The sequence below is a fragment of the Gallinula chloropus genome (assembly GCF_964237585.1).
Source record: "Gallinula chloropus genome assembly, chromosome: 2".
Taxonomy (NCBI): Eukaryota; Metazoa; Chordata; class Aves; order Gruiformes; family Rallidae; genus Gallinula; species Gallinula chloropus.
Window position 1 is genome coordinate 2,990,329 of NC_140086.1, and position 14,741 is coordinate 3,005,069.

Consider the following 14,741-nt stretch of genomic DNA (forward strand, 5'->3'; position numbering starts at 1 on the left):
GTTGTCATATATTCAAGACAATTTATTAAAATGCAAACACATGTATCTATATTTAGTACATGTAGTATATGTATATATATATACACACATAATATACATGTATCCCAGGCCATGGAGTAGAATTCTTTAAAATAAAAGGTTGTTTTCATGTCAAAATTATTTTTATTCACAAAATAGCTGAAGTGCAGCATTATTGGTGATTTTAATTATTTTGGTTGGTTGGGTTTTTGTTTTAAAGTTGCTGAACTGCTCCAGGTATCTTTTCCCAGGAACAGTGTCAATAATTTGGCATTGTAAAACACAGCACATCTTGTTACAAATGTCTAACTGCTCTCCAAAAAGCTTGCATTCTAGTAATTATGCCAAGCCTTTGTGAGAGCTAATTATTTAGCGTTTCTCAATTTCCCTTGAGGACACAAAGGAGTGCCATGAATATTCCTTAATAGGAGAGGAAAACCTGAGGAAATAGCAGAGGAAAACTGAGGATGAGGTGAACATGCCAATTAGAAGGTATATATAGGACACACATACACTCATTCCCGCACAACACTGCCCACAACAAGACATCTGCTCCTTTTTTAAGCATAGGAACCTATTCCTTGGTTGAGTTCAGGCTGCAACAAAGACCTTAGGATGATAACGATGTCAGTCGTGATGTCTCCAGGGTATGGAAATCACAAGGGCAAAGCGGTGAGGGACTGAAGGCTACTTACCCAGTATTTCAGCACAGGAGAGGAGAAATAAATGCATGTTCCCCTTTTACCCATCTCAGAAAAACAACAACAACAACAACAAAAGGTCTTCTTACTTATTTTTTTTCCCAAATGAACTAGAGGCAAGGAGTTTTAGGGGAACCTGATACTACTCAGCAGTTTCATCTGGGATAGAGGCAGAACATGACATCGTCATCCCAGGCCTGGAGGTTGGTGTCCCTGCCTGTGGCAGGGGGGTTGGAGCTCTGTGATCCTTGGGGTCCCTTCCAACCCAGACCATTCTATGATTCTATGATTCTATGATCCCATGGGACTGAGGACACATAAATTTTTCTACTAACTCATACTGGGATCCATGGGCGCTGGAAAAACAAAGCTTCCCTCAAAGACTGCTAAAGCAAGAAAGGCTGGAGGACAATGAGACCAAGTAGAATAAAAGAACTTTTAAAAAGCTTTGAAAGAGAAAGACACTGGGTATAACTGTGGCAGCCATGCTCATCTTGACACTGGCAGAGAAATCCTTTGAGGGCATTCATTGGGAATACTATGGGAAAATGTTACTGAAGTCAAACCCTTTGCTTGGGAATGTCAGTAAGGTTTATTGATTCAGGTTCTTCTCTATGCTCATGTCAGCTGCAGAAAGTAGGTTTGAGCTTAGCAGTCTCCAATCATGGAGTGAGCTTTCAACACTGAGCCATGGACCCATTTCTACCCGTGAATCTAAGTGAGGAGGTTATGAGAAGTATCAGGCATGTTTGCAATCCATCATAACACAAGAGCTGGTGCCTTTGGGTGAAAAGATGGCCAGCAACCAACCAACAGATTTCTATTTTTTCTTATTGAATAAGTGGAATGCACAGGATGATGCACCACATAGAAAGGTCTCTAAAACAGGGACTATCTTTAACTATTCAGCTTGGCACAGAGTAACACTCTATCAGAGGAGGAATATCTCTTCAGGCAGACATCAACAAACTAATTGTACAGCTGTATGCTGGTAAAAGAAGAGAAGCCTAGCTTGTTAGAAAGCTGATGATCCAGGGTCTTCTGCCCTGAAGTCATGTGAAAACAACCAGCTCCTTCTTTTCCTTGATCTGGGAGCAAGACAGTTGTGAGCAGATTCAGAAGAGCTCCTTTACTGCAGGAGTTCAGGATCTGCCTTGGTTTCCTGCAGAAGGTGGGCTGCTGTTGTGTTTGGCAAGACCCAGCCTGGATGAGCATGTGTTCAAGACAGACCTGGTCTCACACACATGTTTTTTTGCACGTGATCTGTTTGGAACTGAGGTCTTCAGTGTCAAAAAGGAAGATAGGAGACAAATGAGAAGAGGGAGTCAGAAATTAGATTAGAGAGTGTGAGACATAGAAACAGGAAGAACAAAATGGACAGACCCTGAAAAGAGATAAATGGTCAGAAAGAGACCATGAAATAAGATATCACAGGGATAAGTGAGATAAATATACTGTGACTGTGGTAAGCATAGGGAGAGGGACTGAGGCAGAGAGAAGGACAGGAAAAGATAAATAAGATATAGATAGATATTAGATAGATAAATGATACTGACAATGACAGACAATACACAGAAACACAGTGACAGAGATAAATGTTGACAGACACAGAAATACATAAATAACAGGTACACCAAGATGGACAACTGAGGACAGAGATAAATAAGTGATTGCAAGATAGAGAGAAAGAGATGAATTATAGATAAATACATTAGAAGCAGATGAATAAATGATAGATTAGATAAAGGAAAAGATAAATGAAAGGGACAGGTAGATGTGCATAGAAAGAGACAGAGGAAAAGAGGAAAGATAGGGAAAGGGAAAGGGAAAGGGAAAGGGAAAGGGAAAGGGAAAGGGAAAGGGAAAGGGAAAGGGGAAAAGGGAAGGAAGGAAGGAAGGAAGGGAGGAAGGAAAATTGACAGAGAGACAGAGACAAAAGCTTTCCCATGATGGGAACAGCACACAGTATGTACTGTCCTTGGCTAGAGGAGATCCTGGTTTGGATGATATGAATCATCTTCAGGTGCCAAGCAAGCTGCTATTTCTCTTGCTTGGGAGAGCAGAGAAGTCTGGGAGGGTAAATAATAGCCTAAATATCTACAAAGGGTAAGAAAAAAAAATCCAGCCAAATGGTCAGGCATGCCAGGACCAGGAGAGCATGAAACCTGCAGAGACAATCAGGTAGCAAAGGAGAATCCAGACAGCGAAGATACCTCCAGAGGAGTAAGAGATAAGGGAGTTACTGGGGAAAGGGACTGTCAACTCATGCAGATCTTTAGGGTCATAGTGAATGTGTGTGGTTGAACACACAGATGAAAGGTGCAGGCAAAGGAGAAGAGACCTGACCCACCTCCATACAGACAGGCAGCTTACAACTGCACTAGAAGTATGCATGGAGACAGATGGAGTGGTGGGAAGGCTCTCCAGATTCCAGACCTTCTCAAAGACACCTCTCCAGGGTACAGAGCTGTCTGAGGTTGGTGTGAACCCCTTGGGCAGAGGTTGCTAAAGCAAAGAAGGATCACAGTAAGAAGAGATGAACCTGATCTCTTCTTCCTTGATTCTCTTTTCTGCCACTGTGTTACATGGGCCATAGGTAAGCAATAATACCTTGGAGGCAAGGCTTAATCATAGTTAAAAACAAGAGAGCTACAGGGATATAGGATAAGCAAAGCACAGGGGAGAAGTAGGGGTGCTACTTTCTTTTGATCAAGGTTGAGAGTAAGGGCAGCCCATACAAGTACATGCAAGACACTAAGACACACACAAATAAAACAGAAAGGAAAAAAAATGGCCTAGTTCAATCCCCAAACCAGGTCACTTGCTGATTCTCACCTGTGATGTGCTCACCTGATCTACAAGCCATATCCACGTCCTTCTCAAAATCGGTCTGAAAGACAGAGAACACAGAGGATGTGGTCAAAAGGAGGTGAAGGGGAAGGAAAGCCATTTGGAAAATGCAAAACCCCCACTTTAACTAGTGAGGCAGACACAGCCATTGCCAGAAAAGTGGAGGAGAGATATTTTACCTGGGCTTTGTAGCACAGCAACAAACCCACATTTTTTCACCTTTGGCTTTTGAGCCTCAGGCAGTTGTAAACAGTAACATTGCTTTTCAGCTGGATTTATCTGGTCATCCATACACTAATTCCTGGGCTGCCAGATTAAAATACCTCCCTGGAACAGATTTATGCACGTTCCTAAAAAAACAAAGGGCAGGTTCCTGACCTGACCTGCCTTGGATATATCACCCCAAGCTTAGTCTAAGTGTGCTCTCTTCCACTCATTAAAAAAGATCTGGGGATGCCACTGAGAACACTTTACACATGCTGGGCTTTCTTGTGATCTATCACCAAGTCACATGAAGTGGAAACAAGTTTCTGCTTCCAAAACTCTTAGCATATAAAATCGATGGTCCCTGCAGGCACAAAGGCTGAATAACTTTTTCAAGCCGTCTGTAAAGCCAAATGAAACTCCTTTCTTCTTGCAGTATGAGTTAATCCTTTTCCTAAAGCTGTTAGCAGATAACATTTCAAAGAACTAGATACACTGAGTCACCGTGGGCCATGAGTTTTCATGGAGTAATAGAAAGGCCATAGACTAGCAGAAGACAGAAGAGTTCACTGATTATTTCTAGTATCATTTCAGAAAGAAGGTACTTAATATAATTGTATTAATGTGATTAAATTTATTCCAGTTCAATACTAAGAAGAGTGTGTTTATTCCCTTGGGATAAACACTTTAATATTATCAGGTTCAGATCCAAGAATTTTTTGAAAGCTGGTTGAGGAATTATCTCAACCTAATTGATCTTAATTTCTTAGTAAATTATTTGGGATATCAAGTAAATCTGAGAAGAATCTAAGAGAAATAAGACTGAACTAATGTTTAAATGGGCAAGTGGGATGGCACAGAAATACATAATCTCATTTTCGTGATAGGAGTTCCAGAAAAATGTAACTGAACAGCCTGTACTGGTTCTCCTGATAAATAAATAAAAGATAGATTTATATTTAATACCAGTCAGCAAGACTGTGTGGCAAACAGTTCTACTCAGCTAAGCTTCTTTTCACTTGTTGGGCAGATTTGGAGATTACTGGAAAAGGTAACAGCAAAAATTGCATCCTGCAAAGCTTTTTATTTCTTTGGTTATTTACAGCTCAGTCACTATAAAATAACATTGTGCCCCTCTAAAAATATCAGTGAGGTCTCATCATTCACATCTAGATTCCAGAGCATTTTGAGCCTGCATGTGAAGAAAAAAAAATGATTGTAAACTCTCCACTTCTCAACACATCCATCAACAGTGAAGTAAATGTTATCTCACTGCTAAAAAACTCGTGGCTGACAGAGAATTTTGCAAGGTGGTTGATAATGGATGAAAACAAAAAGTTATATGGAAAGACAAAAGTCTGAAACTTCAGAATGTAGCACCTGGGATGGTGACAATAGCATCACATAGCATCCAGATTTTTAAAGGATGGTGAGGGTCTGAAGGGCATGTGGAAAAGGTTATATCATAGAATCTTCCACCTGCCATGGGGAAGGACAGCTTCCTCTAGCCCAGGTTGCCCAAAGCCTAATCCAACCTGGCCTTGAACACTGCTAGCAATGGGGCATCTAAAACCTCTCTGGGCTAGATAAATAATTTGAAGGGAAACATCTTATACAGTGAGAATAAAAAGCTTCCTTACTGAAAGAAAGATTAAGACTGGATAGGATTACAAAGTCTTGTGCATCAAAAGGAGCGTGGCCAGCAGGTCAAAGGAGGTGATCCTCCCCCTCTACTCTGCCCTGGTCAGGCCCCACATGGAGTATTGTGTCCAGTTCTGGGCTCCCTGGGATAAAAGGTACAGGGATCTCCTGGAGACAGTCCAGAGGAGGCTATGAAGATGATTAAAGGCCTGGAGCATCTCCCCTATGAGGGAAAGGCTGAAAGAACTCGGGCTGTTCAGCCTTGAGAAAAGAAGACTGAGAGGAGATCTTATAAATGTTTATAAATATCTCAATTGTGGGACACAGGGGGAAATGGCCAGTCTCTTCTCAGTGGTCTGTGGGGACAGGAAAAGGGGCAATGGCTTCACGTTAGAGCATAGGAAGTTCTGCAACAATATGTGGAAGAACTTTTTCACAGTGTGGGTGACAGAGCCCTGGGACAGGCTGCCCAGGGGGGTGTGGAGTCTCTTTCTCTGGAGATATTCAAGACCCATATGGACACCAACCTGTGCAACCTGTCCTAGGGAACCTGCTTTGGCAGGGGGGTTGGACCTGATGGGCTCTAGAGGTCCCTTCCAACCCCTATGATTCTGTGATTCTATTACTGAAGGAGCAGAAGTACCAGGTACACAAAGGGCTTTCTAATTACACCTTGTCTGAAAATGAGAAGACCACACATTTAAATTAGAAATGAGGCACCTGATTTTAACACCTATGAGGTGTGGTAGAATTGTATATCCCTCATGCCTTGATTTAAAGATTGTGTTTTTGAGTTGAGGTCTTGTACCCAAGCACAAGCTACTTAGCTTAGCACAGGAATGACTGGGAAAAAACCCACACTGGAATGTGATATAGGTCTAATATTAACTAAACACATTTGGAACTTGTCCAAATCTTGTGATTGTCCTGATGTCCTTACTCCAACTTCAGCAATAAATGCTTCTTATATCATCTACATCATAACACTCAAGGAGATGCATGAGGATTCCCCATAGCTTATTCTTCTGCATTCTTATCTAGGCTGTTTGTAAACGACTTATACAACAGGACCAAGGTTTTCAGTGCTTAAACTACATTCCCAAAGAAGAAATGCAAACAAGTGTGTTTCTGAGATAGCATCTTTATAATAGGGACCCAACAGACTGTGATTAAAACGCTATTAAAACCCTGACTCGTAGATTCAGCTAGGACAAGGCAGTGTGATGATTTGGGATGAAAAAGTCTGGAAAACCTGGGAGTTTTTTGTTTTCTGTTTTTTCTGGGAAGGAAAGGATCTTGCCAAGATGTCTGCAAAAAAGTGGTGTATAAGTTTGAGCCCCTTGATATTAGAATGAAAAGAAATTGGATTAGTGGGAAAGAGCCTGAACTAAGCGCTACATCTGTTCAGGTTTAAAGGGAAAAGAATGAAGATTGCAAAATCTATGATGGACAGAGCCTGTTGTTTATCAGTTATAAGTGAAAAATGCCCATAGCTCCTTTAATGATAGACTAGGTGGTAGTTTTCCCTACCATTAGCTGAGCGTGTCCGTTCTGAAATGACCCCCCTGAGTCTCCGTTGCCCTCTTCTTGACGATCTACTACTCGGCACTTCACAGCGTCCTGGACCTGCAGGAACAGACAGATTTGGAACAGTCAGAACAAAACACCAAACCCTATTAAATCCTGCTGAAGAGAAAACAAACAAACAAACAAAAAAACCTTGGTAGATCAAAAGAACGTAGATCCTACTTTAGTAGCATCCAGGTACTAATTTCAAATGGTTTATATGTTACATATCTCACCTACCAACAGATCAACTCAAAGGTTTTACAGGTATCCTGGGTCACTGTGTTGGTCACTTCTAGTTGCTTGTTGTATATAGCCAAGAATAAAAATGTTTTCTATTTTACACCTTGCAATAAATTTACAATGGACTTTACTGCATAAATCATTACATTGGGGTCCTACATCAGCTGTAATATATATCTGATACAAAACTCACTGAAATCAATGGAAAAAAAAAATGCCAGTGACTGCAATGGGAGTTAAATGCAGGCCCATATTCATAATGAATTAGTTGAAGGAGTCTCAGCCAAGTCAGTGGTGTAATTCCATTGATTTCATTGGCCTGGCATAAGAAATTAATCTGTTTTACTTAATTTAAAGGAGCTGTAAGAAGATAAAATGAATAATGAAAAAAAAACCCCTTCCTGTCTCTGTTATTAATAGTCTATCCACTCAGTAGGATGAAAAGAATAAAAGAAACATAAAAGATTCGTCCTTTTCTTTCCTGATGTAATTTATTATTTTAAATCTCCACAGGGAAGCCAGAGAGAATTTACTCAATTTCTTTGCTTGATTATTGCTAGCTTTACTCACTGCCTCAAATATCTAGGCACTAATGCCAACATACAATTATTCTGTAAACCTGGGTGACAAGTGCCCCTCTTAATATCAAACAGACAAATTGTTTTTCTTAATATTCTGTCTTCAAAGTGGGGTGTAAGCATTCTGGAAATATTAATTTGGGTGTTAAATAAGCAAAGCCTGACATGTTAGTTCATCTAAGACTGCTCCCCTAAATTTCACTCTGCAGCACGCTCAGCATGACAACCATTGATTCATCCCTCCTTCCCTCTGACCGATAGTGTCATGGTCATTTTTGTAATCACTCTCTACACAGAGGCAAAAGTTTGTAGGGTTAAAGAAGTTACCAGTCTGACTGGGCATTTTTCAGGTGTTTTCTGTGGGAATTATTTTGGTTATATAAAAGAGAAGAGACTCATTCATCTCACCTCCCGCCTTAGGATGCAATGGACCATAACGATGACAAAGCCCTCCAATGAGTCAAAGACAGCAAAAAGGATCTGGAAGAGTGCTGACCGCCGATCAGTGATTGCCAGGACTGCAGACATCCAGGTGAGAGCCAGGAGAGGTAGGACCACACAGGAGCTCCAAAGGGATGCCCTGTCAAGGGAGAGGAGAAGAGAATTGAGCTCCACTTCAGCCTCCTCAGCTTCCACGTGGGATGCTAATTCAGCCTCCTGATCCCATGGGGCTTCAGAAGACTTCTTCAGCAAATGGATACTTGTGCTAGATGTCTTCTGAGCCCCTGTCATGGGGATGCAGGAAGATGCTTTGCACACTCACGCTACCAAAACAGGTGACACACATTTCTACGGGAGGGACTACTTTCCAATGGTGCAGTCATGCATAAAACTTGAGGTGGGGAGGAAGGATGCAGATACCTCACTCCCCCTTTCATGCCCTTCCCACTCTATGTCACCAGTCCACAACAATGGCTTTTCCCAAGGAGGGGAGACAAAATACAATCACTGTAGGTTGCCAAAGGGAATGGGGAACAGTTGCAGCAGAGACTGGTTTATCATGATGGCTGTCGGCACTTGGGTTACAGACACTTGGACTTCCACAGCACATGGAAGACACCAACACTGGGGACATGTGCCACTGTTTCAAGTGACTACAAAGGACAATTATAGAGCTGATGTGGAGACTGATATTTTGCTGTTGTTCCCTTACTCTAGAGATGATGATCCCTACAATGCTACATCAATGAACATCAGAACTGATGCCTGACTCACTTTTCCTTTGAGCAGAAAATGTTCTACTTTCATGTGTGATCTCCCCAGCTGAATGTTTTGGGAAAAAATACAGGTTTTTCTATATTTATCAATTATTCTAAATAAGTTCACTCTTAGGTGGACATTCTGGGTTAAAATAACTTAAGATTCAAGCCACTTCTTAATTCACAAAACAGAAAACTGGACATAACTGTTTTCTGTAATGCAAGTACTGCCCCATGGACCTCCACGTTATCTACCAATGATGGCTCTAGAAAGGGGAAAACAGCTCTATTCCCATGGACTATTTAGATATTCAGCTCTCTGACCAAAAAGGGTCCCAAGCAATTTTAACAGCTTGCTAGGGAGATTTTAAACTGTCAGTCATCCTATATATTTGGCAGCACTGGTGCACCAAGAGTACCAGGAGAATTTCTTCCTGGGCTTTTATCTAACTAATAAGAGTAGTCCTATACACAGGCTGAATAACAAGTTGATCTTCAAGATTTTTCTGCATAGAAAACCTCAATCTAGAAACTAACAAACAAATACAGGCAACACAATAAATTACAGGACAGATATCATGACACACATTTTGCAGTACTTACATGGGACTTGCTTACCATTTTCTGATATATGAACAAGTTTTTAATAATGTTTACTTGCTGGTTATCCAGGTACTGCCCTCACAAACCTCAGTGAGAGTTTTACCTGAACAAAGCTGGAGCTTGGATACAGGTATGGACATCAGGATGTAACGCCCTGGCTTCAGTTAAGAGTTTCCCAAGGATTGTTACATCAGTTCTGCTGTAATGACCACATACTGAAGTGACAGGTTATTTTTATAGTCGTAATGATATTCTGATTGCAAATATTTCTAGAACCTGTCCAGACTCGGGTGTGTTCCTTAGTGGTGTTATTAAGCAATATAATTTACATAAGGGAGCTTTTTTTTTTTCAATTAAAAAAAAGCATTATGAGACTTCCATGTAAGGTAAGGGCCATGACATAATCTGATACCTTGTAATTTTTATACAGGATCACAAACTGAATGTTCTTTAATGTTCAATATGAAATATAAATTCAAAGTATTATTGGAAAAAAAAAAAAGAAAGCAGCAGCCAGACAGCCCTCAACCAAACAACTCCTAAAGCATTTCTCCCTCAGCCCTCTGAAATCTGCCTCATTATACTGAAATCTCTCTTTGCTATCATCTAAAGCAAACTGGCTAAGCAATAAGTGCAGGAAAAAAACCAATAAAAAATCAGAGAGGCGGAAAAGGCAAATGGAATGATAAGGCTTGTTCCATGACATGCCACTCTAGATGTGTCTTCCATGCAAGTATCAGCAAATACAACGTGCCTGATGTATGGCTTGATAGATGAAGTCATTCCACTAGCAACTTGTGACTGCTGGAAAAGGTCTGTACCAGAAAACTCTGCTTCCTGGTATCCCAGCAAACTCTTTATATCACATATGTGTACCTTACTACCACCAATAAGCAAACAAGAAACCTGGCAACCACATCTGAGATTGGATCTGACCTGTAAGTCCAGGTCTGAGCCAGCCATCTAAATTTGGGTGAGTTTTCCATTCTTGAAAGAACTGCAACATCAGATTGACAATGTTTTGGAACTAGATCCAAGATCTAGATGTGGATGTGGTAAGGGATGCTGCTGAGGAGGTAAGTGATGTTTCTCTTTAGCAAATGATTAGATTTCAATCTACTATGTTCAAAACTTGCTTAAGAAAATATGCAGGCACCCTGCTTTAAGAAGGTACCACTTGAGTTTATTGTCTGTCCAGAGCACAGATGTAATGATCCATAACTAGAGTGGGCTCCTTTCTGAGCTCCTGCTGGCTTCACGCTGGACTCAGTGGGTCCTTCCCAGCCCCTTGCTCTGTATGTCTCCATATGGACAAACTATTCTGAGTTGAAACATCCTGATGGACTTCGCTGCTTCTCCCAACATGAGCAACATTAAATCACCACTTAAATCTCTGCCCTTCCAACCAGATTATGAAAAAAGTCTTACACCAACTTACTCAGCTGGAGTAAATCAGGATTCTCCCATCTGAGTTGTGCTGATGGTCTTTCTGCTCTCCTTGTGATTCACCTTGCAGATACCTTCTCAGCAATATTCATCCCTTACAAATGTTATGGAAATGTTGCTTGACACTTAATGCATAATCTTTATTCTCAGGCAGCAGACAGCAACAGGTCATAGGAACATAACTTATTCTGATTTCACTTTCAGAGCTCTGCTTAGCTTTTGAAATATTAAAATAAAATAAAAAAAGTTCAATTTAAAAATATATATATATATATCTCAAGACTAAAAATTCAGAAGAAAACTCAAGGGAAGATAACTGGCTTTCCTGTGACATTGCCCTTAATTCTACTTGCTGTGAGCTGAATTCATAGCAGACCTCATACTTCTGCCACCTTTTCTGGAAGGTACTGTGCATCCTTAAAAGATTTCAGAGTAACTTAACCGACCTAAGAAACTTCATGTTAAGTTGCCACATCTTGTTCAAGGAAATTATGATTTGTTATGTAATGACATTGTGGTCACCTAATGACTCTTCATTATGGATTATCTATGATCAATGAATCTGGGATTTTTATTCCTTGAGACAAAGGAATTTACTGTCAGATCCTCTTATTTGTCCCATATGTGACAGCACTCATGATGAGTGACAGCAATATCAAGGGAAGATGATTACACTGCACTCTGGAAGCATGATGCTGGTTTATTGTCTGATGGCCATGACATGACAATGTCACTCAGCAGTACAGTTGTAGTGTCACATTGTTCCTCCCCACTGCCACACGCTACTGCTGCATTGCAGAAGAAAGGCATTACTTTGGGATATGGAAATGTCATAGCACAGCACAACTGAATATAATCACCAGGTGTGACAACAATGCCACACAGTCCTTGTCCACAACTTAGCAAAGACTTAGCCTTATGAAAGCACATAGCAGAATCAGCTCTGGCAACAAGCAGTTGGTGGCCTTTGGTTGGAATGGCCAAAGCTAGCTGTGGTTCTGTCCTTTAGCTAGCTGGCAGCCTTGAGAGTCTTCAACTTTGCAAAAGAAGCAGGATAAACTCGTGGCACTTAGAGGATAGCAATGGAAAGAGGGAAAAAATGGGTTTGGAAACAAAGTTCTATGTGAAGCAAGATTAAGTGGTCTGTACCCTGACAAAAGGCAAGTGCAGGGGGACACACAGTACATGCCAACAAAGATGGAAAAGGCCATTATAAAAAGATAAGTGATCAATTCTTCTCATTACTCAACACCAACAGGGCAGCCAGTGCCATAAGCTAAAGAAGCTCCAGAAGGAAAAAAATAGCTTTGTGATTCAGAAAACAGCTCCTGGAGATGAGCTCTGGAGAGGGAGATGGTAGGTGGACTCAACACATCAGGCGAAGGATGGCTCCTTACATGCTGTACAGAGTGGCATGTGCTGCTCCACTATTCTGATGAGAGTCCTATTCCCACATCACAGCAGCTCTGCTACAGGAAAACCACAGCACAAGGATTAACTAATTCATTCTCTCGTGCTTTATCCCTCCTCTAACTTGTTTTCCTTCTCATAGCAAGAGTGTTGCCCCAGCTTTATGGACAGTTTTGGAAAAAAATCCCTTTAACTCAATGCCCATATAACCAAGATAGGAAAACTGTGACCAGAAAAGAGGGGGCACTGTGCATCCTCTTCTCATGCACAGGCAGAAAAGACGCAAGATATTGTTTCTATTTTCTCCCAAAGATGATTCTTCTCTCTGTTGCTAAAATCTGAACCATACAAGTAGAGGAACAGGAAATCAAATGCATCTAAATGAGACAGGCAGGTAATAATGCATCTATTGGCACACTGCTAGACCCTTAATATGGGAAATTGGTCTTTGGCAGTCCAAGCAAGGACCTGCAGGGATCAAGTATTATCCCCAGGTAAGGATGCAATTTTAAATTCCTTGAACTATGAGAACACCACTCTCCTGAGGAACAGTCTCCTGCCTAAAACCAGCCATGCATGGAAATACCGATTCACATTAGTGCTGGAACTGCAAGAGAGGCAGAAAATTTGACATCTAGGACAACCTGGAATGACTTTGGGTCAAGAAAAAGAGCAAAATCCCTTAGATGGGAGATGTGACACATGAGGTTCTGATGGTATAAGAGGGATGATGCATGAGAAGGATCATAAGGACTCCCAGATATTGAATCTTGGATGAGTTGCCTGCAAAAAGTACACATGGTGCTGGGGACCTTAGTCTTGGGCCAGATTCTTCCTTATGGTCAGAAGTTCAGATTTCCATATTTGCAATGCACTGCATGGGATGACAGGAATTCCTTCCTTCTTTTTCCTTCCTTTTCCTTCCTTCCTTCCTTCCTTCCTTCCTTCCTTCCTTCCTTCCTTCCTTCCTTCCTTCCTTCCTTCCTTCCTTCCTTCCTTCCTTCCTTCCTTCCTTCCTTCCTTCCTTCCTTCCTTCCTTCCTTCCTTCCTTCCTTCCTTCCTTCCTTCCTTCCTTCCTTCCTTCCTTCCTTCCTTCCTTCCTTCCTTCCTTCCTTCCTTCCTTCCTTCCTTCCTTCCTTCCTCCCTTCCTCCCTCCCTTCCTCCCTCCCTTCCTCCCTTCCTTCCTCCCTTCCTTCCTCCCTTCCTTCCTCCCTTCTTTCCTCAGCAGTCCCTGGTATCTGCAGTGGATGTCCTCATTCACAGCAAGTACAAAGCAAAGGCATGCCCCTGAGATATTTGTTCCCTGTGTCAAATAAAAAACCCCACACAGGTAGCAAAGACAAACGAATTATGAGGCAGTATTTCACAGGCTGAGGCTAGCCTACAGGCAGAAATAAAAGGAAGCAAATGTGGGAACAGAGGTCTTGCAATGGCAAAGTACACCCAGCATCTTCTCCAGAACAACCTAAAGGGAAGGCTTTTTTTAACCTGCACCTGTCAAGTCCAGCTAACCCTTAACACATCATAGACTTTTAAAAGTTTCCATTTTATCACTTCCAAAGTCATGAAACTGCAAAATTTCCAGTGCATATTTTTTCACTTCTGTCATGATTACTACCTGCTCTCTCATCAGTGGTTTACCATGTTTTCTCTCAGTTACACATCCCCTTCTCTAATCCTTTCTCTCCTAGACACAGATATTACTAAAAAGAGTTGCTAAAAACTTCTATTATTATCAAAAGCCAAGAAAAAAAGGCCAAAAGTATCTATCCTTTCATGCCATGCTACCCCAGAAATGAGCCTCTGAAACCTATGGAAGGTCAGCTGGAGAGGGCATGAGGAACCCCAGCAGGAACAAGGGCAGGAATGTCCTTGATCTGTTCTCTACCAAACAGCTATAGCTAATTTCAGGTCAGAGAGGAGCCAGAAAACTTCATGGCATCTGATTTACATTATAAGACTTCAAACTCAATGGCAAAGCTGGTCCAAGGTCTGGGATGAAGGCCAGCAGAATGGTGGCTTTGGCGTGAAGCATAATTAGGGCTTTGCCTTATTGACAACCTCATTTAACAATAGATTTAGAGGAAGAAAACCAGAAAAGAGTTCAGCTGCAGAATGAAGTGGATGACAAGGGTAGATGAGGGCTGAGTGAACTGCTGTGTGTATTACTCAGTTGTCCCTTTGCAAGGACAAGAGTATAGGACACTTCAGGCCAAGCAGCAAAACCAGTACTGGAATTAACTATCTAAGGTATTCAACAAGAGACATATCCTCTTACAAGA

General features: G+C 41.4%; 1 protein-coding gene across 1 annotated transcript in view; it reads right to left on the reverse strand.

Annotated features, from left to right (window-relative positions):
• The window catches only part of ADGRB1 (adhesion G protein-coupled receptor B1), a gene marked incomplete at both ends in the record, with an annotated part of 216,676 nt that overhangs the window by 19,115 nt on the left and 182,820 nt on the right, over nucleotides 1-14,741 (reverse strand). Inside the window, 3 exons of the mRNA XM_084279731.1 lie at nucleotides 3,555-3,609; nucleotides 6,945-7,040; nucleotides 8,210-8,381. Coding sequence (XP_084135857.1) covers nucleotides 3,555-3,609; nucleotides 6,945-7,040; nucleotides 8,210-8,381 — 323 coding nt within the window. The remainder of the gene's footprint in view (nucleotides 1-3,554; nucleotides 3,610-6,944; nucleotides 7,041-8,209; nucleotides 8,382-14,741) is intronic.